This window comes from Struthio camelus, chromosome 2, assembly GCF_040807025.1.
Source record: "Struthio camelus isolate bStrCam1 chromosome 2, bStrCam1.hap1, whole genome shotgun sequence".
Lineage (NCBI taxonomy): Eukaryota > Metazoa > Chordata > Aves > Struthioniformes > Struthionidae > Struthio > Struthio camelus.
This window is the reverse complement of record NC_090943.1, coordinates 152,769,611-152,795,279: the sequence shown is the minus strand read 5'-3', so window position 1 is coordinate 152,795,279 and position 25,669 is coordinate 152,769,611. Positions and strand designations below refer to the sequence as shown.

The following is a 25,669-nucleotide window of genomic DNA, read 5'->3' as shown; positions in this document are numbered from 1 at the left end:
AGAGAGGGGTTTCCTGGTTCACAGCCTGGAAGAGTAGGTGGGTAGGAGGAGTTGACTTTCAGGCCAGGGTGGGTCATGTATCTGTCTGAGGGAGTGCAATGGAAGATGGTTTTGCAAAGCTATATTTTAATGGTTGGGGCTGAACCACCTCTAGTATGGGAGATCAGGGCAGAAACACTGTGCTCTGTTCCTAACTTTGGAGCCCGCTCCCCCCCTTTTTTTGTAGCTTTGCACTAGTCACATAATGTGAATATTTTCAAGCTGGTTTCTTGAAATTAGAATTCCTTACTTAGCCATTTTAAAAGAAGCTTTTAATTTTCATGAAGTACTCACCACCAAAGAGATCTTCTAGTCAACAGCAGCTGCTACCTGCAGCAAGTTGGGTCATTTCTGTTGCGATGCTTAAAGATTTCAAAGCGTAACCTTTAGGCACAGGGGTTCAGGAGTAGTTGCCGAATCTTAGCATTAGTCTAACCATCCCATTGGAATAACTATATCCCTTTATGTTTGGAGAGCTACAGAAGAACATGAATATGAATGGTGTGTATGTCACATTTTCCACCACCATTAAGTTTTAATATGTACTTCTTTATACTTACAGTGTTGTTATTTTGAATCATTTATTTGAATTCAGTCTATGCTCCTTTCACAATTGGCCTAACTTGCTATAGTATTACAGAAATAAGATTTCAGAGAAAGGCCTAGAGCTTGATCTCCTGTGCATAAGTGTCTGGTCTTGCAATTATTTGAGCCAAACATCTATTCTCAACCACTCTCTCATCAATCAGATATGTTCAAAAGAGTTAAAATGTCACTTGAAGAAAGAAATGTGCATACAATGAATACTTGGAAGGAGGACTAGGGGATCAGAGATAGGTCAGCAATGTTCATACCAGGAAAACCTAGGAGGCCAGAAGCAGGGTACAATGAGTGAAATAGGAAACAATTCTGTAGGACTTGGCAGAGCTTTCCTTTGCAATAATTATCCAAAACCGTCTGGTGCTTTCCCTGGAGGCTTTCTTTCTCTTGACCAAATCACAAAAGAATCAAAGTTGCAGACTCTGCTGTGGGAGATGCAGTGGAAGGAGACAAAATGCAACGTCGATAGCTGGCAACCTTGTAAAGATCCTACTTAAAGTTGACGTAAAGGGTTTGTTCAAGGGCTGAAAGCACTCTGAATAGTGGAAGGAATGTGACCATTTCAGGCATTCCTCTTGCATATGTGTATTTTTATAGGTAGGTGACACAATGGTTCCATTGGATCATGGCTCAAAAGTATGGTGCCTTTGCGGAAATGGCCTGTATGGTGCCATGAAGACAATTTAGAAATACGATTTAGAAATATGATGATATTAGACTACACCTCACGGCAGTAGGAATCAGTGGAAAAGTGCTCAGCCTGGTGAGGGAAGGTGGGGACACGTGGATTTGGCCTCCACCAGAGAGCTACCAGGAAGCCCTATTGCTTGTGGAGCACATCTTTCCTGGGTGGAAATGCAGAAGCCGCAGTGGGCACACCGCTCTTTGCTTGTGTTTCCTCATGGAGAACCACTCGACAGGACAGCGGTGGTCTTGTATCAGTTACCGACGGATCTTTGTTCCACCAAATCTGTCCTACCGCATTTTTCAAGGGTAAATCTAAATGTTTCCTGACCGCACATTGTCTGTGTGCCAAGGGTTGGTGTCTCCTTATCATGAGGAAGCAGTTTGGCTTTAATGAGCAGCCCAGATGAACAGATTCCCCAGCCCCTCTGCTATCACCTCCTGATTAACGCAGCTGCGGCTGAAGGAGCGAGCTTGCAGTGGGAGGATGTGTGCAGAGATATCCTTTATAACGATACTGGCAATGAATGATTTGGCCTTTCATATCGGTTCATATTATTATGTTACTGTTGTAACTGAAAGTCCCAAATGGAGCTGGGGTTTCATTGCATTAGATTTTGTCATGCCAGACACTATTTTTTCCATGATTTTTTTCACTCTCATTCACTGCTTTATCCTAAATGACGTTAATCAAGAGGAATTTTGCTGAAGATTTCAGTGAGGGTAAGAGCAGGCCAGATTAAGAACTCTGACAGTTTTCATTATTTTCATTATTTCATATTGAACCATCTCATTTAACTGCTTGAGAGCAAAGCATGTATTTGGAAAAAGGAGCCAGTGAAATAAACTATATTAATTAGACAAAGCACTGCTTTAATTGCAGTGCTTTACCTCCTCCAGGGCACGTGCCTGTGTGCTGAGGGGGAACCAACTTGTCACAGATGCCACCCTGCTTTACATGCTGAAAATGCAGGTGTGCTGCCTCAAAAAAGCCCATCCTTGCCCTGCTGGAATTCCTGGGCATATCTGATGTTTCTGTGAGCAAAAGGTCAAAAACGCCGTTTAAGAAACTGGCTCACCTGACGCCGACAAAGTCAGCGCTGATCTGTCGGGATGAGCACTATGGCCCGGGGCTCTGCTGGGGCTAAATTCAGTTATGCAACTGCAGCCAGGACGCCGCGGGCCCAGCCTTGGCACGGGGCGCGCATAGCTGGGCCGCCGGCCCGTCTTTCAGGCCATATCTGCGGCATTGTTTCGGAGGAGACACGCTAACCTCCCCGCCGGACCCAGTTAGGGGGCGTCACGTGAGCAGCTGCTGCCCCTGCAGAGCGCCGCGTGCCCGGAGCCCCGGGGCTCGTGCCGCCTGCCGTCACCCTTTGGTCATCCTCAAGTTTCTCTTGCTTGGGCAGGATTGATTTAATTCACGGGTCTTTCGAGGAGGGGTGAATACTGTTCAAAGGGCATGTGATAAATGAATCTTATTCCCCCTTTGGGGGGGAGGATAGAGAGAAACTTGGGCTTTTTCCCGTGTTTTCTCTTAAATTTCCACCCAGAGGTGTGTTTATGAGAAAATAAAGTAGCTGCTACCCCTGCACGATATGGTGAACACTCGAGATAGGATTCCAGCCTCTTGATTTCCTGGCTGTATCCAAACGCAAGCGGTGTTGCTCCACAGACAAAATAGGAAGTGAATGTAATAGGCATAAAAAGAGGGGATCAGGTGGCGATAGCTTAGCCATGAGGGAAGCGCTCGTTTCAGAGCACAGGAGCGGAAAGTGCCGCTGCTGTTGCTGATCTCCAAATGGCAAAGGCGTGCTGAGTCCTCCCAGGCGCGGGGCTGCCGGGGCGCCCTCGGGATGCGGGAGCCCTCCGGCAGCTCCACCGTCTGCTCGGCCAGCTGCCGAGAGGCCCGGGGGACAGGCGAAGGGCTCTTCGGTGCCACCTGGCTCCTTCTTTAGCGTCCTTCTGCGAGGAACCTTACACCTTTGGCAGTCTTAGCGCTGTAACCGATAGCTCTCAAAGAGATGAGTCATAGTGCACTCTGTTGACACACACGCACCCACGTTGGTGAACTTTTCCGACAGAACCATTGTTTTAGCTGACTTGACTCTCGCTATATTACGGTGGACTTTGTGGTACAATTTAGTTTGTTGGTTTTACAGTGTTTATGAGGTTATCTTTTGCTTACTGCAGAGGATTGCAAAAGACTAAATGGCTAAGGACTGAGCAGTCAAAAAAGGAAAGCGTTTCGCTTGACCTCTGTGCTAATGCAGAGAAACTTGAATAAGGTATGCAAGGAGGCTATGGGGCCTGGCCTTAACACAGTCAGCAGTATACCATTAATCCTGGTTGGACTTCTTCACCGAATCTTTTATTTTATTTTTTTACTAAGGAATGCAATTAAGAATTTCAAAATAGCTAGTGAATATGTTGATTTTATCAAGTGGTTAGTCTTGGAAAATAATTTTAAAAGCTTTCAGAGGTAGGATCACATTTTGACATTTGCTAAATGACCTACTGTGACTGACTTCAGTTTTAAGTGGCTGCTTACACCAGCCAGCGTTGTTATTAGCTGCTTCTGCTCCCTGAGTTTCTTGTACCGTGCCTCTGGGCTTTCTCAGCACTGCGTTCCCAGCGTTGCTTCGCCCGTTACAGGGGGGATCAGTGATGCAGAGGATTTCCAGTAAGTGCTGTGAAAGAAGGGAGACTTCCTGAACAAGGTCTTTCCTTTTCCAAAAGATCTACAGACCCTACGGTAAAGTCCCTAAGCTCTACCAGAAGCTGTTAACTAGGCCTTCCTCAGGCTGTCTCAACTGTAAGGGTTTCTCTAGCAGGTGTGCTCAGAGCACTTCAGCCCCAGACACAAGAGAGAGAGGAGCAACGATGCTCTTCTTTTACACGAAGGTTTCTGTGGGATCCTGGTAAACTGGATTTTAACCTGCATCACCCACCTTGCAAACAGAAGTCCAACCAACCTGCGGTGTTTTTCTACTGACATCGGGGCCAGTGGGGGAACAGCACGGGCAGGATGCTGCTCTGATGTAGAGCTGAGACCCATCACAGGACTGGAAGGCTTGGTAGACCATCAGGAGGGCTCTGCTGCAGCCCCTATAGCTAGAATATGCCTCCTTCTGAGAAACGTTTCTAAAAAATGCATTTTCAGGGCTTTTTGGACTGAGATAAGTATTCTACTGAAATGCTAAGACTCTAAGCTTACTCCACAATGCATGAAGACACCTCTGTTACATTCATTTCAGCTGTTTAACAGGTGCTTCGCCTTACTTGAATGCAACTTACCGTCCTTTCAGAGGTTTGGCAGCTAATGTGAATTAAGAAGTATATCAAAACATTATGTTTTACTTGTCTACTCATAGATCTCCATAATAGTACAATTTATTTCTGGAAATAAATGTTGTTATTAAACCAATGTCTGTATTACACAACAAAATTTCTCTAGTGAGATTTTCATGGATTTTATTATCCCATAATGATTTAGCTAGCACTGAGGGAGAGAACTAGATGATAAAAGGCTGGAAAAGGAAGAAGGAAAAGCAAGACCAGCAACAGGAGGTCACGATTTCCAGCTTTTAAAAAATAAATGTTTTCCTATAAAGCTGTGGAACATATCCCACGCACAGCCGCTGACACTTAAGGAGACACTGATAACCCAGCAGAACACACTGAAAGCAGACAGCTTTTCTAACCCGCTCTAGGCAACCAGCTCTACATCGTTCGTTTACCACCTACATATTTATAATAGTGCACTCCTTCCCTCAGCGTGAAGGAAAATTGCATCAGGAAGGATTTTCTAAAGCAAAAATGAGTGTGGAACGTATTAACTAACACAATTTTGTCTTATTCCTCTAACGAAGGAGTCCTAGTTAAAGTACCTGTTAGAGTTGTCCCTTCCAGAGATGGGAGGTATCTCTGGAGCCTGACCAGAAGCTCAGTCTGTTGATCAGATGCTAAATGTTAAGTGTAATTAATTTTTTCACAGCCGTGGGGCTAACGTGAGGGAGCTTTACTTTAGCAGAACGAAGCAGTTTAATCCTTTTCAAGATAAGCAAAGCGCAGCAGAAGATCTGCAGGATGAGCTGCGTAAGTGGTAGCTTGCATTTGTCTGTGTTTCTATGTGATTGGGGACTATAGGTGATTTACTGTTGGGTTTGGCTATTGGCATAGCGCACAGATGTTAAAATATTTCTATGTATGAATAAGATATTGAGCAGCAGATGACAGAAGATTCATTCTGTTTAAGGTAGAAAATGATATTCTTAAAATAAAGCTTAAAATACTTATGTTTGGCTGTTGAATTTTCTCAAGTGTTTGAGAAATCCCTTGTTTAAACTACTACATGAGGTAACTTTCCTTTCCGTCTCTTTTTGTATATTTCCAGGAAGTATCATTCTATGTCAATATAGTGATAGTTTTACGTCTCAGAATAAAATCCTGTTTGTATTTTGTTCTCTTTCTGTGCCATAAAGATAAGAGATCTTTGCTTAACTGGTAGGCAAAGTCTAGAGATCCTATGAGCCTGCCTTTCCTTCATCACATATCAAGGACGTTTCCTTTGCCTTACAGTTTCCTAGACCTGGAACTGCTCGTTCATTTTGCCACTGGTCATAATTAGATCCATGTGTTTTTTACAGTGTTACTCCTTGATACTTTCATTGGCATTTTGTTAAAGTAATTTATCGGAGGACTTGCACAAAAAGAATGGGGTAAAATCATTTATACTGAAGATGGATGTGAGGTGAAGGGGCAGATGTAGCTGCCTGCTTCCTGTCACCCTCGTGCCCACATGCAGAGGTCTCCAACTGATTGAATCCACAGCTCAGGCCCATATTCAGTCTGAGAAATTATACAATATTGCTCAGGAAACTAGTTAGCTTTGCAAAGAGACTCTGAATGAAACACCTTTTATTTTTTTTTTTTTTATGAAGCTGTTGTTTTGCCTAACAGATCTGTTCCCATTTCTCAAATGTGTGCCTCTTTGTGCATTTTGCTTAAATTATTTGCCACCACAAGGAAAACATCTCCTCTGAAATCAATCCAGTGGATACAGTTGTGTTTCTGTTCTCATTTTTCCCAGAAGCGCTATTAGATTATTTTCAGAGAACCGACATGAATGAAAATTATCATTTCCCTATTCATGGTGGTTAAAGGAATGAAACAGTTGTTGCACTAAGGCAGGGACAGGTGGGGTGGGTGCAGCATGGCTCATTAAGAAGGTATCATTTAGCTGAGGGAATTACTGGCCTCTTTGTAATTCTTTGCATAGGTCTGTGGACAGAAAGAGGTAACAACCCTTTACTGGCTCTGCTAACTGAGGCAATAGGAATAGATATTGCTAACGAGGAGGGCAGGAATGTCTGACTGAGGGTTGATTTGCATTCTTTTTAATTAATTTTAATTCTTTCTAATCTCCACAGAAACTGAGAATGCCTTTGAGTGGTGAGCTCCCATTTTACATATGATTCTGCAGTGGGAATTGATATTAGGAAAAGAAGCTTTTTTGAGGAAGGACGATTCTTGTTTATAAAGATAGAGGTCTCAAGATGAAGCTCAAGAATTATATTTCAGCAGCCATGTGCATATCTGTGATTTGTGCTTGCTTTTCTGTGCTTTAAAAAACTCATTACCATTTTTCGTTAGTTCTCAGCTAGGAGAAGGAAAGTAAGACTGAATGACCTCTGTGATTTCAAATGTGTATTTGCATATGGTCTCTCAGACCTGTTTCATATGAAGTCAGCCGTAGATGTGACATCTATTTAGAAATGGAATAAAGAAAGGTGTAGGCATGATTTTATGATGTGTCTTGTAAATGCATTGCCTTGAATTAAGTTGGATTCTTGCCTTCTATCCTTATGTTTCAAATGTCATGATTAAGAGGACAATGGCACAATGCAGAAATGCAGCAATGACATCGAGGCAAACCAGGTATAGGATAATTTATGGAGGGTGAGTAATTAATTATTCATTTCATATGTTCTGATATCATTGCCAGTAGATCATGATGCAGTTCTCAAGATATTAGAGTCACAAACCAAGGCTTTACTGCTCCAGTTGCTGAATTCACACACTGGCTGACTGAAGAGAAGAGCAGATCAAGGGATGTGTCCTACTAATGCAGCCGGCAGGCAGTACAGACAGTGTTTTGCATTTAAGGCAATTCTGCTTTTGAATATGTTGGGAAGAAGCATTTGAAAATTTTCTGTAGCTTATGAAAAATGTGAGGAACTGTAAGTGTTTACAGCTTCACTTTTGCTGTATAGTGAAAGGCATCTAAACATTAAAAAGAAACTGTGTAGCAACATATGCTGTAATAGGCCAACAGATAATAATTACCAATGTAATTTAACGAAGGTACTTCATCATTTTAGTTAAACACCGTTAAAGTTACATAATGGGGTCTCCTGAAAACCTAATTTCTTTTCTAATGCTTGATGTTGTTCCTTGTAAAATCTGACCTTATCTTCTTCAGACCTTTGCCACTGTTGGTTATTGAATAATTCAGTTTTCATTGTTGGAGCCATTTGCAAAGTTAAGCACTGCTCTATTTGGAAAAAAATAGTGAAATCTGGAATTGTAAGTGTGTGACATAAAGCACCTGGCTCTGGTTGTACATTTTATTTTTGCTTGGACATATGTTAGTGCACATACCTAGTTCTTTACTATATGATGCAGGTGAAATAAAACAGAGCAAATATTACACAATTTCTTTGAAAAAATTGACACATATCTCTGTTAAAACATTGTTTCTTTTCAGAATGCTTTCTTTATTGGTTTGATTTCAACTTTTCTTAGCAAAATCAACAATAACATATTAGTACTTGCCGTTAACAGAACTGACTTCACTGACTGTCACTTCAACAGACATTCTGTAGAGTGGCGTGAACTCCTCTCATAGTAAACTGAGTACAGATTAATTTCACTCTGAACGTTTACTTTGCCTCGTATCGCTACTGTTGACTTAGTATGTCAGACGAAATGTGAAAATCAATTAAAAAACTTATATATCCAACTGTTAAAAGTCATGCATTAAAACAGGTTGATTTCCTATTATAAAAAGAACATAGATTAATTTCAGTCTAAACGCTAACCTAATGCCACAGTGAACTACAACAGCTTGTGGTAGGATAAGAGTATTGCAGCGAAGAACATATTCTCTTTTTCAACTCTTTTGTAGATTTGTACGTGCTCTTTCTTTAGGTGTGTTGGTCTTGATGAGCAGACTGCGCTGCCTTGGACTGGCTGGAATTGGCTTCTCACCACTCGGCTCTTCAGTGGCTGGCGTGGCTGGTGATCGCTCAGGATGGGACAAGGTCTTTCCCCTTCAGCAGAAGACAGGAGGGCACAGAAGTGGGCCAGCTAAACGGCAGAAGGGAAGGAGGAATACGCTTAGCTTTTACACTGCATGTCAGCGAGAGATTGTTATACTGCCCAACTGAAAAAAAACATTTAACTTTCTTTTTAAAAAACATTTAACTGCATAAAGGAATCAATCCAGTGATGCATCAGCATTTATGCTGTCGCATGAGAGCTGGAACAAACAACCATCTTAAAATATTCTGTTTACCTCTGTGTCTGACTATTGCAGAAACTTTCGTTCACCGGTACACCATGCTATCAGCTATGTAAAAAACCCTGGGTTACGATAAATTAAAAATATCACCAATTACCAAAGTAAAAAATAGTGCCTTAGAATTAATTCAAGTTTGCATATAAACATTGCTTTTTATGTCAAACTATTTGTACCCAATATCTGTCACATATCCATTAAATAGCCCAAGTAAAAACACCTTATACAAATATAAAGGATGTTGATAAAACCCAATTTATTTTTACATAGGCACTTTCTGTTTTCAAAGATTCAAAGCACTGAGCTACCCTTACCCAGGAAGATATTAATTCAAACGCCCTTAGATGATACGTGACAGTAATTTAACAACACAGAAGAGTTTCATAAAAGAATTTACATCAGAAAGGGAAGAATACTTAACTTGACAAGGCCAGTGAGAGATTTTTAGCTAGTCCTACAGACATTATTGGGAAATGGTGAGCAATCGGTACCGTTTCTAACCACCTTATAATAGCACTGAATGGAGACCCGTACTCTGGCCCTTTGACTTTTATGGCATGCCACGAAACCTCCTGCTCAGGCAGGTGTTTGGCTGAGATTTGATGGGAATATGAATTTCTTTGGGGGAGTCATGCAGGAATGAAGACAGGAAGAATCCAGCTTTCTGCCTGGCTTCTGCTCTGGGAGCGACAGCGCTGCAAGGAAATTAAAATAAGCAAACAGCTTTTACCTGAACAATGGAAGCGTGTCCACAGATTTGAAGTCTTCTTACCTCAATTCCCACAGCACTTTGTAAGATGGTAGTAGCCTAAGCAGGCTAAGGCAGAATCCTAAGTATTTACTAAGAGCAATAACTTGGTCTAAAGATAATATTGATTTTATAGTGAAAATGAGATAAATAAAGCTAATATAAAATGTGCTGTAAAATGATACTGTCACTGAAGCTAAAAGACAGGAGAGGTTTTTGTTCTTTGCAATGCTATACCTGCTCTGAGCTGGTAGTAATGGGCTCTTTGAGGATAATCCAGATAACACTCTCATGGAGGGGAGGGTGAGTCAGAGAGCCATTGTAAGTCCAGTAATCCAAGGATTTAGGCAGTAGGCTGGCAGGATCAAAGTTAGAAAATGGAGCTTGCTTACCCTGTGGAAGATACATAAGAGTTAATGAGACCTATTCATGAATAAGATATGGCTTACATAAAATTGAGACTACAAGGGAGTGTGTTCCTAAATCAAAACATAGAGGATGTCACTTCAAAAAGCTAGCATTGTCTCATGGCAGCAGAGGTGATTTTGTGGCCCTGGTGGCAAGTTTGATACTGGGAGAGATCTAGGCTGGCACCAATAGAAATGAGCAGCATATCTTAAAAAAAGCCCAACCAACCAACCAACCAAAAAGGCTCGAAACAGCTACCGGATACCAAAGAATTTTTGTCATCACTGACAAAGGGGTTTCTTTTTGCCAGATAGTATGCTCCTGAGCAAGTGAAACACTTCAGTAGATAATTAATTTCACTTTGCTTGAAGAGGCTAATTTTATATAACAATATAAACATGTTCACATATATTTATAGTGGTTGTATGCTCTGGGTCAAAGCCCACATTCCTCCTATGGGAGATGCAGTACTATATTTTTAACATGCCCACTAAAATGCAGGTGCTGTCTCAGCTTCTCATGTGTGAGGCTTAGTGGGAACAGCCAGGGGTTTAGTTTACACAAGAGCTTAAGAAAGGCGCAGTTCTGGTGTTACTCATATGCTCTCCCTCCTCTCCCTCCTCCACCAAGCAGAGCTTCAGTTCAGTTATTGCTAGGGTGTGCTGATGATAGACACCAGGGATCATTTTAAATAGACAGACAGATGGATGGAAGCATGGGATTAGCCAGGAATCAGGAAATAAGAACTCTTAATCTTTTACCAAGAGCCTACAGCCGTCTACAGGGTAGAGCCCCAAGAATCCATAATATCTCACAGGCTCCTATAAACTCATATTCAGGAAGACACTTTCAGCCCCATGTCTCAACAGCCTCCTGCAGCTGAACCCCCGAATTATTCTGAAGCCTTCAAAAAGGAGGATGACAGACCGAGTAGGTTTTAATTTAACTATTCTGTATTTCATCATGACCAGGCTGTGCTGATGTTTACCTTAGTCTTTACTGAATCCAAGGCCTTCAAAACATCCTTCAGGTTTTCATTGCCTGAACCAAGCTGTAAATGTAAAAATATTTTAAAAATCCTAAGCTTGTAACAACCGTTTTATTCTAAAAGAACATCTTCCACCCAAGAATACAAATATGCTTTACAAACACTAATTAGATTAGTTTTGAAAACCTTCTATGAAGGAAATAATATTTAGAATTTTGAGGAAATAACAAGATGTTTTGCTGAAAGTAATATTTTCTGTTTGGTAGCCTAATGCAACTATAGTAGTGGGAATAGTAATCTGCAGTTAAGAAGTATATGATTGCTTTGTTCTACAGCTGTGGTGTTTATCCTTGAAACCTACTTTTCCTTGGAAGCATTCAGTGAGATGGCTTTGCTGGTATCTTTTTTTGCAATGTGCATTATGACCAATTATATTTTAGCACTATGTTATAATGTAATATTACGGTATCACATTTCCTTATATAATAATAAGGAATTATTTTTGCTGCCTCAATTGGTTTTGAAAGGCCAAATATGTCACGTACATGGCTCCAAGGCTTCTTGGAATTATGATTTAAAAATTTCTTTTCTGGTAGTAATTGCGTAGGTGACTGAAACTGTCTTTCTGTGACAGTTCACATTGTAAACGGAGTGAAAAGCAGACACAAAAGGTGTGAGCACTGACTGTCGCAAAGGTGGATGAAACAGCACAAAGCTCACTAGCAACCAGACCATTAAAGCATAGATCTGCTTGAAGGCTGTATGAGTGAAATCGGGGTTTGGGCAAAATACCTGTGTGGAAGCGTGGGTGAAGTTGGCAATATGGGCTAAATTAGGATAAGAGATAGTCATCTCCACCAATTTAACACAAAGATGTGTTTTTTCTAATCCTCAGTGCTGAGTGCAGCTTTGATAAAGACAGGGAAGAGAGACACGTGTGTTTTCAGGATGTCATTAACTGACCTTCAGGAAAACAGTGACAATTGCCAAAGTATCCGGCTTGTCGAAAGCCTCTGCCCTGCTTGCATACTTGTCCGAGTTCCAGCGAAGGAAATGAAGCTAAAAAGCAATCGACAGGATAAACTCTGCTGTTCTATTGCAAGGAGATGCTGTAATTAAAGTAAAATATGCTAGAAACTGCAGTCTGTGCTCTTAGGGTCTGACCCTGAAGGTGTGAGTGTGCTTGTGAACTTCGCCTGTTGGTTTCCGGTGTTCTGCCGCATTGCTCTGGCAGTGTCAGTTCCGATACCCAGGCTTTATCTCGCAGTAGGCAGAACTGCATGCATTCCTGAAAGCAATTTAGGGGTAAGTACACAGAGATGTGGAAAATCACAACTTACAAGGGGCATAGATTTTTCTAACTCTACCTTTAACAGTCTCCTGTGCATGCCTTTGCTTCCATGTCTTTACAAATGTAATAGATTAAATAGCATTTCAAGAAATGTTACCCCTTTGCCACACAGAGTGCTCTACTTATTCACAGTAGTTCCGTTTACTGCAATAGACTGCTGGTACGGCCATGAACCTCATAGCTGTGGGTGCTATATATTCAATACAGATCTTCCAGCAACTTTGCAGTTTTGACAGTATTTCCTTTAAAAGCATTTCAAGAAAATTTTGTTCAGCCTGTTATTATACCTTGAGTTATTTTTCCAGGTGTGAAATATACATTTCCAAAACTGACAGACCGTGGAAATCGTAATAGTTTCTTTAAATGCCTTCTCATCCATGAACACTGGAGCATACTTAGCAATCTCTTAACAAAAAAATTAGAGACAAAATATGGAATTCATCATATAATGCAAATATTTTTAAAACTGTGGTTTCATCTTTGTGAGTCCCCAGGTACATTTTAAAGCTGAATTGCTATCTTTTCAATAGTGTTTTAAAGTATTTTAAACCACTGATTCAAAGCAAACTAATAAATGCTTTTAACCGTGTGCTGCTTAAACACAGCGTAAGTGGACTATCTCTTTATGGCAGGAAGCAATTCTGCAGGGACACCCCTTTCATATCTTGGCTGTATCAAATGAGATAGCTCTAGCACTCTCAACAGTGGAAAATTTCCTATTACGAACACACTTTTGGCTGTGTGTTCCTAATGCCTGAACTAAAAATGAGTACTCTAATCTGTCTCATTAGATTTTCATGTGGTAATACTCTTGAAATCTAAAGAGCTGCCAAAGATAACATTACATGGATTGAACATGGATTGTTTTTTGGTATATTGTTAACTAATAGCATGACGCTAAGCCCCTGGGAAACATAAAAAGAAGTTGGTTTACACATGTTTATTTCCTATCAGATGGACCTTGCTTCATTATCTGAAGAGGGTTAATGTACGTGACAGCAGCTGGGACCCTTGTTAACTAACTTTTTCTACTTCTTTCTCTTCATTATTTTTTTCTGCTTTTCCTTCTTATTTGCCGTTCTTATTAAAAAGCCAAAGAACACCACCTTACAGTAATGAGCACGCTCGCACCTGTGAGGAGTTGTGCATCTCCAGCTACAATGAGGGTAGGGAACTGAGTGATCAAACTCTTTGAAAAGCAGCTAATTGACTCGAAAGCTGAGTGTGCCTGCATATGTGAACTTTTTACCACTGGGAAGCTAGCAGGTGCTATTCAGTTGTGTACGTGCACCCTTCAGCCCTAGTTCATTATTTAAATATGGATTTAGTTTATCTAAATCTATCTTATTAAGTACTGACCATAGATCCTAACGTGCTTTCATGAAGTCAGCTATGCCCGTGCAGAGATGGTGGTGTTTTGCAAAATGAAATAATTATCAGAGCAGTTTACATATGCGATTTTCTTTCTTCTGGAGATGGGTTTTGAAAAAGTGACTTTGATATCTCTTTTATTGACTCTACCTCTGAGGTGTCTTTCCCCCCATCCACTGCGTGCTCAAAGCCTTGTTCACCGGTTTGGCCTCAAAAGAAGTGAAACTGGCACAGTGTGTAATTGCCAGTGAGAGGTCCCCTGGTCAGCGCTGCAAGCACATCAAGAAACAAGTTAAAATCATTAGTCGTTAAAGTCTTCCTGACTACCAGAGTTCATAGATTTCAAGTATTTCACGCAAGCACTTTTCTTGAAAATGGAAGTTAACATATTTATCTAGTAGACTGTTTTTAGTCATAAGTAGAAGAAAAAAGTGTGTGCAGTTAAGCCAAAGTTATTGAAGGTGTCATTTCTAAATATGTGTATAAGAGTGCTTTGATATAGTAAATCTGCATGTTTCCCAGATGCAGTTCCAAAATTCAGATCAAATATATGTGACTAGGCCAGCTATTCTAGAGTGAAAACAAAAGCAGAAAACCAGCAGTTTTCTAGGAAGAGTAATTAGATTTTAATAATTGCAGATGAAAAGTCCTACCTCATGGAGTTCACGTCCCATTAAAATTTGTCTCATTTGTGACGGTATTTAATACTCCCTTTCTACGCAGAGGTAATAGTTATGGGTACGTGACTGTTTCTGAATTTAACTTATGAAATGTTACAGGTATACCTGGATGTAATTTTTAGGTCATTATCACTGCTCCTCTGATTAAAAGCGCATGTGTGATTAAATGCGTATTCATTCCCACCGTGGCAATATGGACCTGTATTTGTTTATGCATGATACTTAGAAATACATATCTGGAGCTCTCGTAGGGCAGTATTTACAATAGTATTTGCACAATAGCACAAGTAAATCCCTTTCTTTGCTATCAAAGTAATAAGACTCCCTGAGGAATAAAACCTAGTCCAGAGTGATTCCAAATGGAGTTATACCTGTCAGTAACTTTTATGTATGTATAAATCTCCCAGGCCATGTTGGTTAAATGAACAAACAAACCCTATTGTGTTTAGAAACTCTCCTCCTACTGTCCAATCCCTAAAATCAGTGATTATCCTGGAGGTTTTCTACCAGGAAATCATCAATCCATTTGATGTTAACACAGGAACACTTGCCAAAACATTATAGATTTAAAGGGCATAAATTGGATCTTCTGTGACACTTAAGGGGTACTGGCAGCTGGTGTAACTTACAAAATCAGAAAGCGTACCCTGAGCTGTATAAATACTCCTGAAAAGCCACTAGTCTTGTTTTCAGTACAAATTAAAGAAAAAGAGAATGAGAAAATGTTTCCAGTTCCTCCTTTCCAGATCTCCTTTTTACTAACCTGACTGATTGTCCTTATCCTCAAATTCACATGGAAAGAACGTCCAACGTTGACAATCTCTTTGCCTGTGAAAGGCTTCCAGGTGATCTGGAGATGCCCTAGAGAGACATCTTTTTTGACTTCCTTGGTTTTAATTTCTATAGGAGATTGATGGGCTCCATTGCCAATAGGGTATAACTTGTGCCAGTGGTCAGGTCCTGGCCAAAGGAAAAAAAAAAAGCAGCTTTCTACTTTAAATTCTATATCAATGCTGAATTTTTGACACTTTCCCTTGAAACTTGGTGTATTCATGACAGATATATTTGATAGGTTAATACCCAACATCATTCTAAAGAGTTTTTATAAGGAAAAGGAAAGAAGTATTCCATATACTTTAAATAAATTTGATTTGCTATGAAAGATAGTTTTTACCATTGTTGCCTTGATAACTCCAGTTCAAATTTGCCATTTATTTTTTCTGCTTGCAAGATATTGTCTTCTTTAAAAAGAAGGTACCGGTGCTGATAAAAGCTGTTGTAAAGACAAGATCTGTGCTTTGATTTTCTTCTGAATTTCTGGCTTAAGCCTGGGCTTTTATAGGCTTTCTTCAACAGTAAAGACAGTAACACTTTCTAACCAACTTTTATTGATTTCATATGATTTCAGAATAACATAAGAAATTGTGATAAGAGAAAGGACTGTAATAAGGAAACAGAGTGACTTGTGGTTTGTTTACTTTCAGATTCATTAAAATAGATATGACAAGCATTAGATGCCAAATTAAAATATCCGTCATTCTAACTGTTCAAATATTGGCCAATGATTTCTACACTAAATGTTCACAGGCCAAAGGGTAATTCTGGTGTAAGAGTGCAACCGAAACGGAGATCAGTGGATGCTCAGCTCTCATTAATACAAGAGGAGGTCCAGAACCTAGGAGGTCCTACCAGCTTTGGATGTTTTGGGAATTATGTCAAACCACTTCTGTAGTGATAGGAATCTGCAAGGTCATCTTCTTTGGGATTGATACCTACTGAAGCTCCTAACTGAGGTACAGCACTTGAAGTTCTCTCCTGAAGCAGGGCCTATCGTGTACTTTGAGAAGATTTACACACAATCACCTCTCTCTCCAGTAATAAGATATCATGTCCTGACCCTCTTTGTTGTAAAGTGAAGTTCTACTAATACATTTGGGATTTTACTTGGCTTAAACTCTGTCTCATAAGTGCTTAAAAGCAGGATTGTCTTTTTAGGACCATATGGTTTACAAGTCCTGCTGCACAGTTACATAGTTGTACTATTATCTATATTTGTAACCATTTGAATTGAGCGTATTGAGTAATTATTTCTATATAAAATAAAGTGTATCATAGACTACGTGAGCATTGCCTTGTCATCCTGAGTTGCAAAAATGGAACCTGTTGACATTTTCCTGTTTTTCTTACGGACTGTTCTTGGTAAGAGGAAACTACTGATATCTGTTTTTGCAGATGTCTGCAGCTGACGACAGCAATTTCAGATACTATTGTGCAAGTAATGTTATAACCTGTAGAACTTGTGGCACTGGTACCTCGAAATATAATAGCTTTTAGGTACATCTCGGTTGTAGGTGGATAGCGGTTTTCTGTTAATTTTTTATTCAGAAATTATGAGTTACCAGAATGTAAGCATTCAGAGGAAAATTACCATGACAACTGAAAAAGCGACAGCTTCACCTGATTAGTCCCTCGCCGGTTTTCTAGTCAGACTACCGAGATGATTCTCAGTGTTTTGCTACATGATGAAATTTCTGCTTGGTATGGAGGATGCATGATTAACTGCCCTTGGGCAACCTTGCTCTATGAACTGTGTGAGAAATGACACTACCAAAATTGGTAGAGCATCTGAAAACGCTAGGTATGCTGGTTTTGGCCAGGATTTAGCTTCCAGTTCCCCAACAGGGAGCCTGAAGAGCTCAGTAGCTGGGTCACGTCAAGGCCTACGGCACCCCAGCGTTTCCAGCAAGGGGTGGGGAACTGCTGCAGTCTTGGCTGCTATGGTCTAGGATAGCCCTGAAAAATTACTGCCGCTCACATCCTCTTTGGTGTCAAAAGAGATTCAGGACTTGCAGCCTTTCTCCTGGTGAAGGAGGAGGTTTGGGTTCTGAGTCTCAAAGCTGTGTTATTAGTGGCATGAAAGCGTCCTGGCTTCCTGCCTGTCTCCTGGAGCTGCAAGGCAGTCAGGGACGACTGAGCCTGCTAAGTTGGGGTGCAGGTGTTCAAGGCTCACTGGCTTTTTGTTTTGAGAATCCGAACTCTTTTCAGCAAATTTTGTTGGGGGCAGCCATCAGTAAAATTTGTAAATTCTTTACAGAACTGTTTTGAAACAGAATGCATTTCTTGCAGAATGGAAATCCTGACTTTTGACCCGCTCTCATGTCAACTGTTAATAGTCCTTCAGAATAATGTACGATTCATTTGTGCTAAAGCCATAGCACCAAATGCAGGAAACATCCTTAGTGCAGCTAGTAAGAAGAGCCAGAGACCCCTCAATTCCTTGTCTAAGTAATCGGTAGGCAGTGGTGGTCAATGAGAGTTAGTTATGTAGATAACGTCAAAAACCTTCTGTCAATGGTTAAGAACAACTTGCTAGACCACGGAAAAACATAAGCGACCTGTTAGATAGGATGCATCCAAAGAGATCTTAAATTGTGTTTATGGTTTGAGTTAAACAGATGATGCGTTCCAGCATGATATGGGGACAATATAATATTAAGAAATGCAATGACAAAGAAAGACTGGGGAGAGATCATTCTGAATTTTCTAACAAAGAAAGAAATGAAGTATTAGGTATCATAGCTAAGGGAAATATAAATCTTGTCCTATTAGACAGATTGGGAATGGGAATTTAATGGGGATTTAATGTGGAAAAAATGCCATAGTATCTTTTGCTTGATCAGATAATCAATGACAATTTTCTGACTATGAAAAATATGTGCGAGGTGAGCCTGGCACAGATTCAGTAAAATGATCGCTTGGAATAGGAGCCAGATTTCACAGTTATGACCTTTTTAGTGTCTCATCAGACAATCTCTAAAGTAATTCTAGCTCTCCAATCCAAACGCTGCAGACCATGTGTGACTGACAGGACAACTGGTTTGCTTCTTGAAACCCAACACAGCTAGCTTATAATTCTTCCCTTTGCACCTTTTTATACCCGCTTCAGTTTTTAACTATGATTCTATCAGTGTTGCTAACTTAATTCATTATTAGTATTGCTCAATTCAAGTCTAAGCTGCTGGTTCTTACAATTTCAAATTAAAAACTGTCAAGAACAATCTATTTTTTGCTGTGTGAAGGCAGATAAAAAGGTTAATGTTATAAAGGAGGGCTTTTTAAGCCCTCTTGAACCAGAACGCAAAGGAAATATTTCTGTGAATAGACTCTTACGACTTGTTAATTCCTGAAGTCACAGTGCGGATCAGCCCTCATGCAGGTGAGGAAGAAATTGTGTTCGTCTTTAAACAAAGTCACAGGACCTAAACTGAGGCACCTTAGGAAGGGTAGCTGACATCTAGTTATTGCTTGCTGCACAGCACTTGCATTTTGGGCAGCTTCTGTTAGTTCTCTCTTCTACCTGACAAAAACCATTAAAGGCTTTTTACAAAAACTTAATGGTGGGAGGAAAGAATTCTGAATTCAAAGCCCATTCAGTGTTATTCTGAAATAAAAAGCATTTACAAAGTGCAATAGTGATTGCAGTAAAATGTCCATAAACATAAATTAATATAATTTAGAGCATTTTATAATTACTTTTGTGGTTTTTGTGCGTTACTTGTGGTCCAGACTTTGTCACATTATACTAATGCATTAGAACCAGGAAAATAAATTGCTAAGACAGCAACCACAAAAAGTGTCCCGGAAGCACAGGGACTAAAAAGTTTGATGATCTTGGATGATAATAAGCTTCTTAAAAAACAAGTCTATATTCCATCAGCCACTGATTACTGCCTCCACATTTTAGGCTATCCACACTCTGCAGGGAAAGTGTTAGCACCTTTCCAGGAAACCAGGATTAAAGAAATGTGATATCCTTGGCAAAATCTTCACGGTATAAATAGAAGTGGGTCCCTGGCTTTCCAGACCAATGTGGACAAAGTTTTTATGTCTAAAGCTCTAATTCTGCAAAACACTATGAACGTGTTTAACTTTATGCAGAGTAGACACCGATAGACCTCTTTTGGGCCTATGAAATTAAATATGAATGTTACTATAGGAATGAATACAAACCAGACTTATTCTAAGGACATTGGCCAGAAAAGCAGGAAACAATTCTGAAAAACATTAAATTGAAAGAACATGCAAAGGAAACTTTACATTTTTGAAGTGACAAACATTACATGTCTTGATAGTGACTTTTTTGGAAAAAAAATCCCATGAAATAATAAAAGTTTCAAAAATTCTTCACTAGCTTCAATAGCGCTCATTTTTAGTTCATACTTACAGAGTATCCAGATATCATTGTTATTAGATTAAATTAAATAGGAGGTATTAGAGAATCTTCCCTTACTGATACTGTAGATACACTTGTGGTAGGAATGCCATAAGGCGCAGAAATTTTGGAGTTAACCCAAGGTTCCCAAGCCATGAGGCACTGCTGGATCTGAGAAAGATCAGGCCCTGTGCACAAGATTAGGTAGTCTCAACTTTCACTGACACTTCAGGCTTAAATTTAGTGATAGTCCAGGCTCTTGAACACCTATCAGAATAGGGGCTCAGACATAGGGATGAAGAGATAGGGATCTCCTTAAAAATAAAAATAAGATACAGAGTAAATTTAAGGAGGGAAATGGTAGGTCACGTATGGTTGTCTAAGAGCTATTGTGTTGTATTACCTTGTACAGGCTTCCTGCCTGGGGTCTGCTAACGGGAGCGAAGCAGCCCCATTTGTTTATGTGTGACCAGTTAGCGCATTCAGGATCAAATCCAGCCTCCCTTCATGGGTGGAAAAGTGTCACCTTAAGAGGGGAATTTTACCTGGTACCAGCTACAGCCTTAGGTTCTTGACCCTAACAGAGCATTTAATTAGAAGTGAAGAAAGATAATATATCTCTTTATTTTTATTTGCAGACAGACCTATAAAATATGATACTGTCAGTCCTACAACTGCCTGTCCTAGTTATGAGAACAGCCAAAATCTGAAACCAGGAAAAAATGTTATCCCCAAATAATGAGATATCCAATCTTTTTTGTTTCTAGGAGTTCAATCAGCCTATCTAGTCCATATTTCTAGCAAAGAGCAAGAAAACATTTCAAATGTCATTATGCACCTCATAGTCACAGAATTTATTGAATTCGACCTAATATATTGCAAGGCTAAAACAGACCAGAAGGGAAAAAAAAACCCAAAACGAAAAACAGCCCCATGTGGTAGACATGGCATGGTAATAAATACACGTTTTATCCATTTACGCTTATACTGATGCAACATTAAACAATCTGCATTAGCAATAATGGAGTAGTTCTGTGATTTTTTTTCCTTTTTAATACTGTCCCTTAATATGAAACAAGTATATACAGCTGCAACAAAATGAATCTGGCTTGTATCTGCAACAAACGACGACAAATTTTACCTGTCCTGTGCTAGGGGTTTTCAACCCTTCGTTTTGCAGACCCTTAAACATTTCCCAGCAAAGAAACAGAACATCTAAGCCTACAGAAAGCAGGCTTGCTTTTAGTTGCTTTTCTTTTTGAAAAGAATTTATAGACCCCAAGATTTGGGGCCAGAAGTGGAAAATCACACTTCTGTGCCGTGAGACTGCTGACAGTGGTTATCTGCATGATTAACGTCCGGGATTTGGACCTTTCAGTAGGGGCGGCCGATCAGCTGTAATAGAGCTTTGCCTTGTGCTACTGCTACTGCTTGTGAACAAACTGCGCTGTGTGTGCGGAGCAGCTGTTTGTAAAGTCACCAGTAGTTTTCATTTCAAATGTATTCAATTTTTGGAGTTCAGTATAAAGAAAATGTAAATAATTACTGCAGTGACCTGTGGCAATACTTGTACTCTGCAAGTTCAATCAGACGTAAGTAAATCCCATGGGTTTGTACATAACTGACTGTGGGATAAATAAGGAAAGATAAACACCGTCTTTCAGAGGTACTGCTGCACTAGTGACTGTGGATGTTTTAATCAAGACTTCACTTGTGATGGTCAGATGGAAACCTTAGTTTTAGCCAGGATGAGGCATAGTCACGCAGCCTCCTGCCCTGGAGGTTTTCAGCAGTGAACTGTGCCCTCTGCTGCTTGCTTGAACAGAGTGAAGAAATAGCAGGAAGAAATTTAGCCTGTGTACCTTGGACTGAAACATGGGTGAAATGGGACAATTCAGTGACATTTCTACCACAGCTACCGGGTGAAGTTTTAGCCTGAAAGCAATTTTTGATATTAGGATTTTTGTCAGAATGTTACAGAAAATTTAAGTTTTTTTGGAAGCTGTATTGGTTGGCTGTGAATATTTTTTGATTCTAGCCTCCTGAGAGACTGAGCCATACCCTATATTGTGAGAAACAGGAGCGGTAGCAATTCTGGGAATTTTTTTTCTTTCATCAGTGACAAAGCGTAAGAATTCATCATTTCTTCAGAAAGTGTGTGTAGAAAAAAAAAAGCCAACTCTTTCTTCCATCAAAACAGCAATGGAAAAATAAATAATATATAGCTTTTGAAAGCTTCGTTTTATGATTGTTGGGCCTTTTTCATCAAATACTGCTTAAACCCTGATTCAAGGCTATGTTTGGCTTGGAAACATTTTCTGGCTGGATATTCTGTCTTTAATTTGCCCTATCTTTTAGTTTTACTGTCCTCATTGGTGGCATGCACAAAGAATAGTTTCTGTGAGCCTGTTAGGGCTGCAATGATTCTATTGTAATTTTTTAAATTTCCAGAAAAAAGTTATTAATAATAAAGTCATAGGAAGAGAATATAATGTCAGTGTCTCAAAACTTTGTTTTGTGAAAGTATTTCTCTTTTCAGGGTACTGCAATACAAATAACATATGTAGATGTTGTTGCAAATGTATAAGGCAGATGTGTATATATGCAAATAAACGTATTTATGTATCACAGATATAGTTTCATTGACTTCCCGTTTAAAGATATTATGGTTCTAGCCATGTTCTCTATTTGAATGCTCTACATTAAATCCCACAAACTTAGTCCAAATTACAGATGTGTCCAGCTCTTTGACAGCATATCTGCAGCATGGATGGTGCATAGCGTGATTTGTCAGTACTTTTGCTTTTCTACTGGGGTTTGTTTGAAATCTCCTGCAACTTAGAAATCGTAACCCAAAAATCACATATATTAAAGAACAGAAATAACTTCAGGAATGCCATAGAATTCATGAGTACATCATAACCATTAGACCAACACTGCCACTTACAGACACCCTACTCGTGTATCTACATCGAAAAAAAAAATCCCTTATCCCTGCTTAGAGTTCTTACAGAGGTGGAAATAACGGGCATCCTATTGGGAATCCCACTGTGTAAACCAGAAATACAGGAATGTGCTGAATGATCAGGATTTAGTGCAAATTGTATAGAAACTGAGCAAGGTATTTGCAGCAACTGCACATATTGAGTACAAGCCATCTTCACTGCTGACAGTTCTCCTGGGATGTAACAGAGCCCGTGATGCTAAACATGGCTAAGAGGCATTAGCTGTTTTTAATAGTTAAAGTGTTCTAGCTAATAGATATTGATTCTATTCTTAAATGAATAACAGCTTTCCCAAATCTCTGACAGAAGCCTGATGGTGCCTGTAGACATCAAATATAAGACCAACTTGCCCTGTTTCCCCCTGTATTTTATTATCTGTTGCAGTTTAGATAAAGCACGTATTGCGTGCTCCCTATCATCATGAAATCACAGTCAGTACTATCAAGCTACGCTACTCCTCTCATAGATGAAAAACCAAACAAAAAACCCCAAACTCTCATGTGCTGGCAAAGGATCGGAGAGAACTGTGCAAATCTCAGGTCAACAGAGCAGACTGTCGGTCTCCTCTCAGTTTAGAAAAAGAAAAGGTTTCCAGCCCTTTTCTGTGCAGAGATGGCCTTGAAAACCTTTAACAATGTAAATGGACTGAGACGGAGGAAAGGAGTCAGGGAGCTGAGCTCAGTTTAACAACAGAGGGAACACATGAGTCTTACTGAAGGGAGCGCAATGTATGCTTGTAGACCCATTCGCTCATACTCTTACTTTTTTGGAAAAGCTCGGTAGAAGCAAAAAAATCTCCCTCTCCCTTACCGTTTCGCGTGCTGCTGCCCGCTAACAGAGCAGGGATGTGGGTGGCCACCTCTTCCCTCTCGGTCTGAGAGGATTCCTCCATTTAACTTCACTAGCCCAAGGAATTTATTTCTTTTTTTCAGCTCCATTTTCTCAGTAAAGAAAAACAACAGAACACTCACTCCCAGTCCTAGCCGACAAGCAGAAATTTGCCACAAAAGAGTCTCCCAGCAATTTCACTTCAGCTCTGAACAACATCTGTACCAGATGGGATAGCTAGTCAAAAATATGAACTATTAGTTCTGTGAAGAATCCAAATTATGTGCATTTCTTTACAGTTTTCCTTCATTTCACGTTTCCCAGTAGCAATGTTTGTTCTTATTCAAATTGACTATTTTCTCATGTTTCTTTTGCAAAAGACTGAAGTCACTTAAATGATCTCAATATACGTGGCTAATACTCTTTGACAGCTTTCTGAGGTGCCAAGGAAACAGCTGTAAATAAGATATCTTGGATTCTATGAATTTGAACCTGACCAGAAAATTGTGAAGAGCCTGGGGGGGATACTTAAATGCCAACAGGAAAATGAAGGGACTGAAGAAGTATTAGGGATGTAGAGAAAAATCTGAGAGGTGAAAAATAAAATGTGCAATAATAATAATAAAATAATAATGATAATAAAATGTGTGGAAATGTGTGTGCAGAGCTTGTTGGGTAAGTGCTCTGGCCTGTGGCTCCCTCTTTTGCCTTGAGTATCTCTAATGCAGATTCAAGTAACTACGATATCTTAGCATAGCTTAATGTTAGCAACTTAATGTTTTAGCAGCAATAAACTTTATTCTTTGGTACTACTACAGTTGATGGAGATGCTGATGTTAACTGAGGATGGGCCCTCCCTTTTCTTATCTTTGTGTTTCTTTTTGCCAAATATAGCAGCCGCAAAATTTCTGTTCTCTATTTTCCTTAGCAGAGGTGGTACCTGGAAAGTTTTCTTCATTGTCCAATGTGATATTGTGGTTGTCTTTGTATTAAAAGCAGCAGTCCTTGTAGGGGTATTAACCTCATCTAACATGAGACTTTGGACTTCTGAAATACTATTTTCCCTTACTGCTTCAACATTATCGTTCTGAACGTCAGCATATGGTCTATCTGGATGGTTCCAGATAGCATATTTCTTTTTATCTGGCAACCATACAGAATGCATAATTTTTCCATCCAGAGTTTTTTTCTACTGATATCACTTGTTCTTCTATTTCTTTCTAAAATTCCATCCCAATACACGAAATGAAACCAGAATGAACTTAGTAACCATTTCAATAATAGGTCTTGCAAGTATGTGTGAACTCAATATGCTAAGTTAAATTAACAATGTGCCATTTTAAAATATGTTCTGAAGCATATCTGAAATATTTTTGGGGTAGCTACTTGCGCAGGAGGTTGGATTAGATGACTCCTTGAAGTCCTTTCCAACGTGAAAGGTCCTTCCAACTCGAATATTTCTGTGGTCCTGTAATTGAAATTTTGTCTGAAATGTTACAGCGTGTTCTCCTGTGAAAAATATTGGAATGCTAGGTGAGAATTTTATTAAGTTTCAACAAACTCATTATCTTTTGCTTATCTTCTGTGATCAGGTATAGGAAATAAAAAGACGTTGTACGGAGAATACACCCAGAGTTAAAGAATAAGGAAGATGAGTCAGAGATGAAGGCATCCTCTATGGAATTTGGAACATTGCTGTGCAATGCTTTTTATGTTTCAGAACATTTGGATTAAGACATAGACATAAACAAATTGTGCGGATAAGTGGCTGTTCTCTGAATTGGTATCTGTGGTGAAATCAATCATGTGAATAAAGTAAAATAGCAAACAGTCCAGAATGTATAACTTTGTTTAGGGTAGGTTAGTAGAGCTGGGAGTTCAGAGAGGCATATTTGTAGGAAAAACAGGGTATCCAGCCAGCCACTGCGTGGGTTATTGCAAGATAGAGGTGATCTCAGTCATTACAACAAGAGACTAGTTCTAAATGAAGGGGATTATAAAAGCTATAATTAGCTAATGCTTCCTAAACGCCTAACTAAACTGTTGGGTTTTTTCCATTCCAAAGTGCAATACCATAGTGAGATCAAGTGTCATGTAGTAAGTGCAGACAGGGAAACAAATCTTACAAACACAGTCTCATCTGCCATTATTTTAGGACAGTCTTGTAAGTTTA

The 25,669-nt window shown here is 39.7% G+C and overlaps 1 protein-coding gene across 1 annotated transcript; it reads right to left on the bottom strand.

Annotated features, from left to right (window-relative positions):
* Nucleotides 1-8,327: 8,327 nt before the first annotated feature.
* On the bottom strand, nt 8,328-15,662 carry LOC104143949 (carbonic anhydrase 1-like). The gene is given in 8 exon segments (XM_068933115.1): nt 8,328-8,694; nt 9,891-10,046; nt 11,050-11,112; nt 12,013-12,108; nt 13,922-14,040; nt 15,215-15,241; nt 15,244-15,411; nt 15,626-15,662. Coding segments are annotated over 8 exon segments (918 nt in total). The 3' UTR covers nt 8,328-8,442.
* Between the last annotated feature and the right edge of the window lie 10,007 nt (nt 15,663-25,669).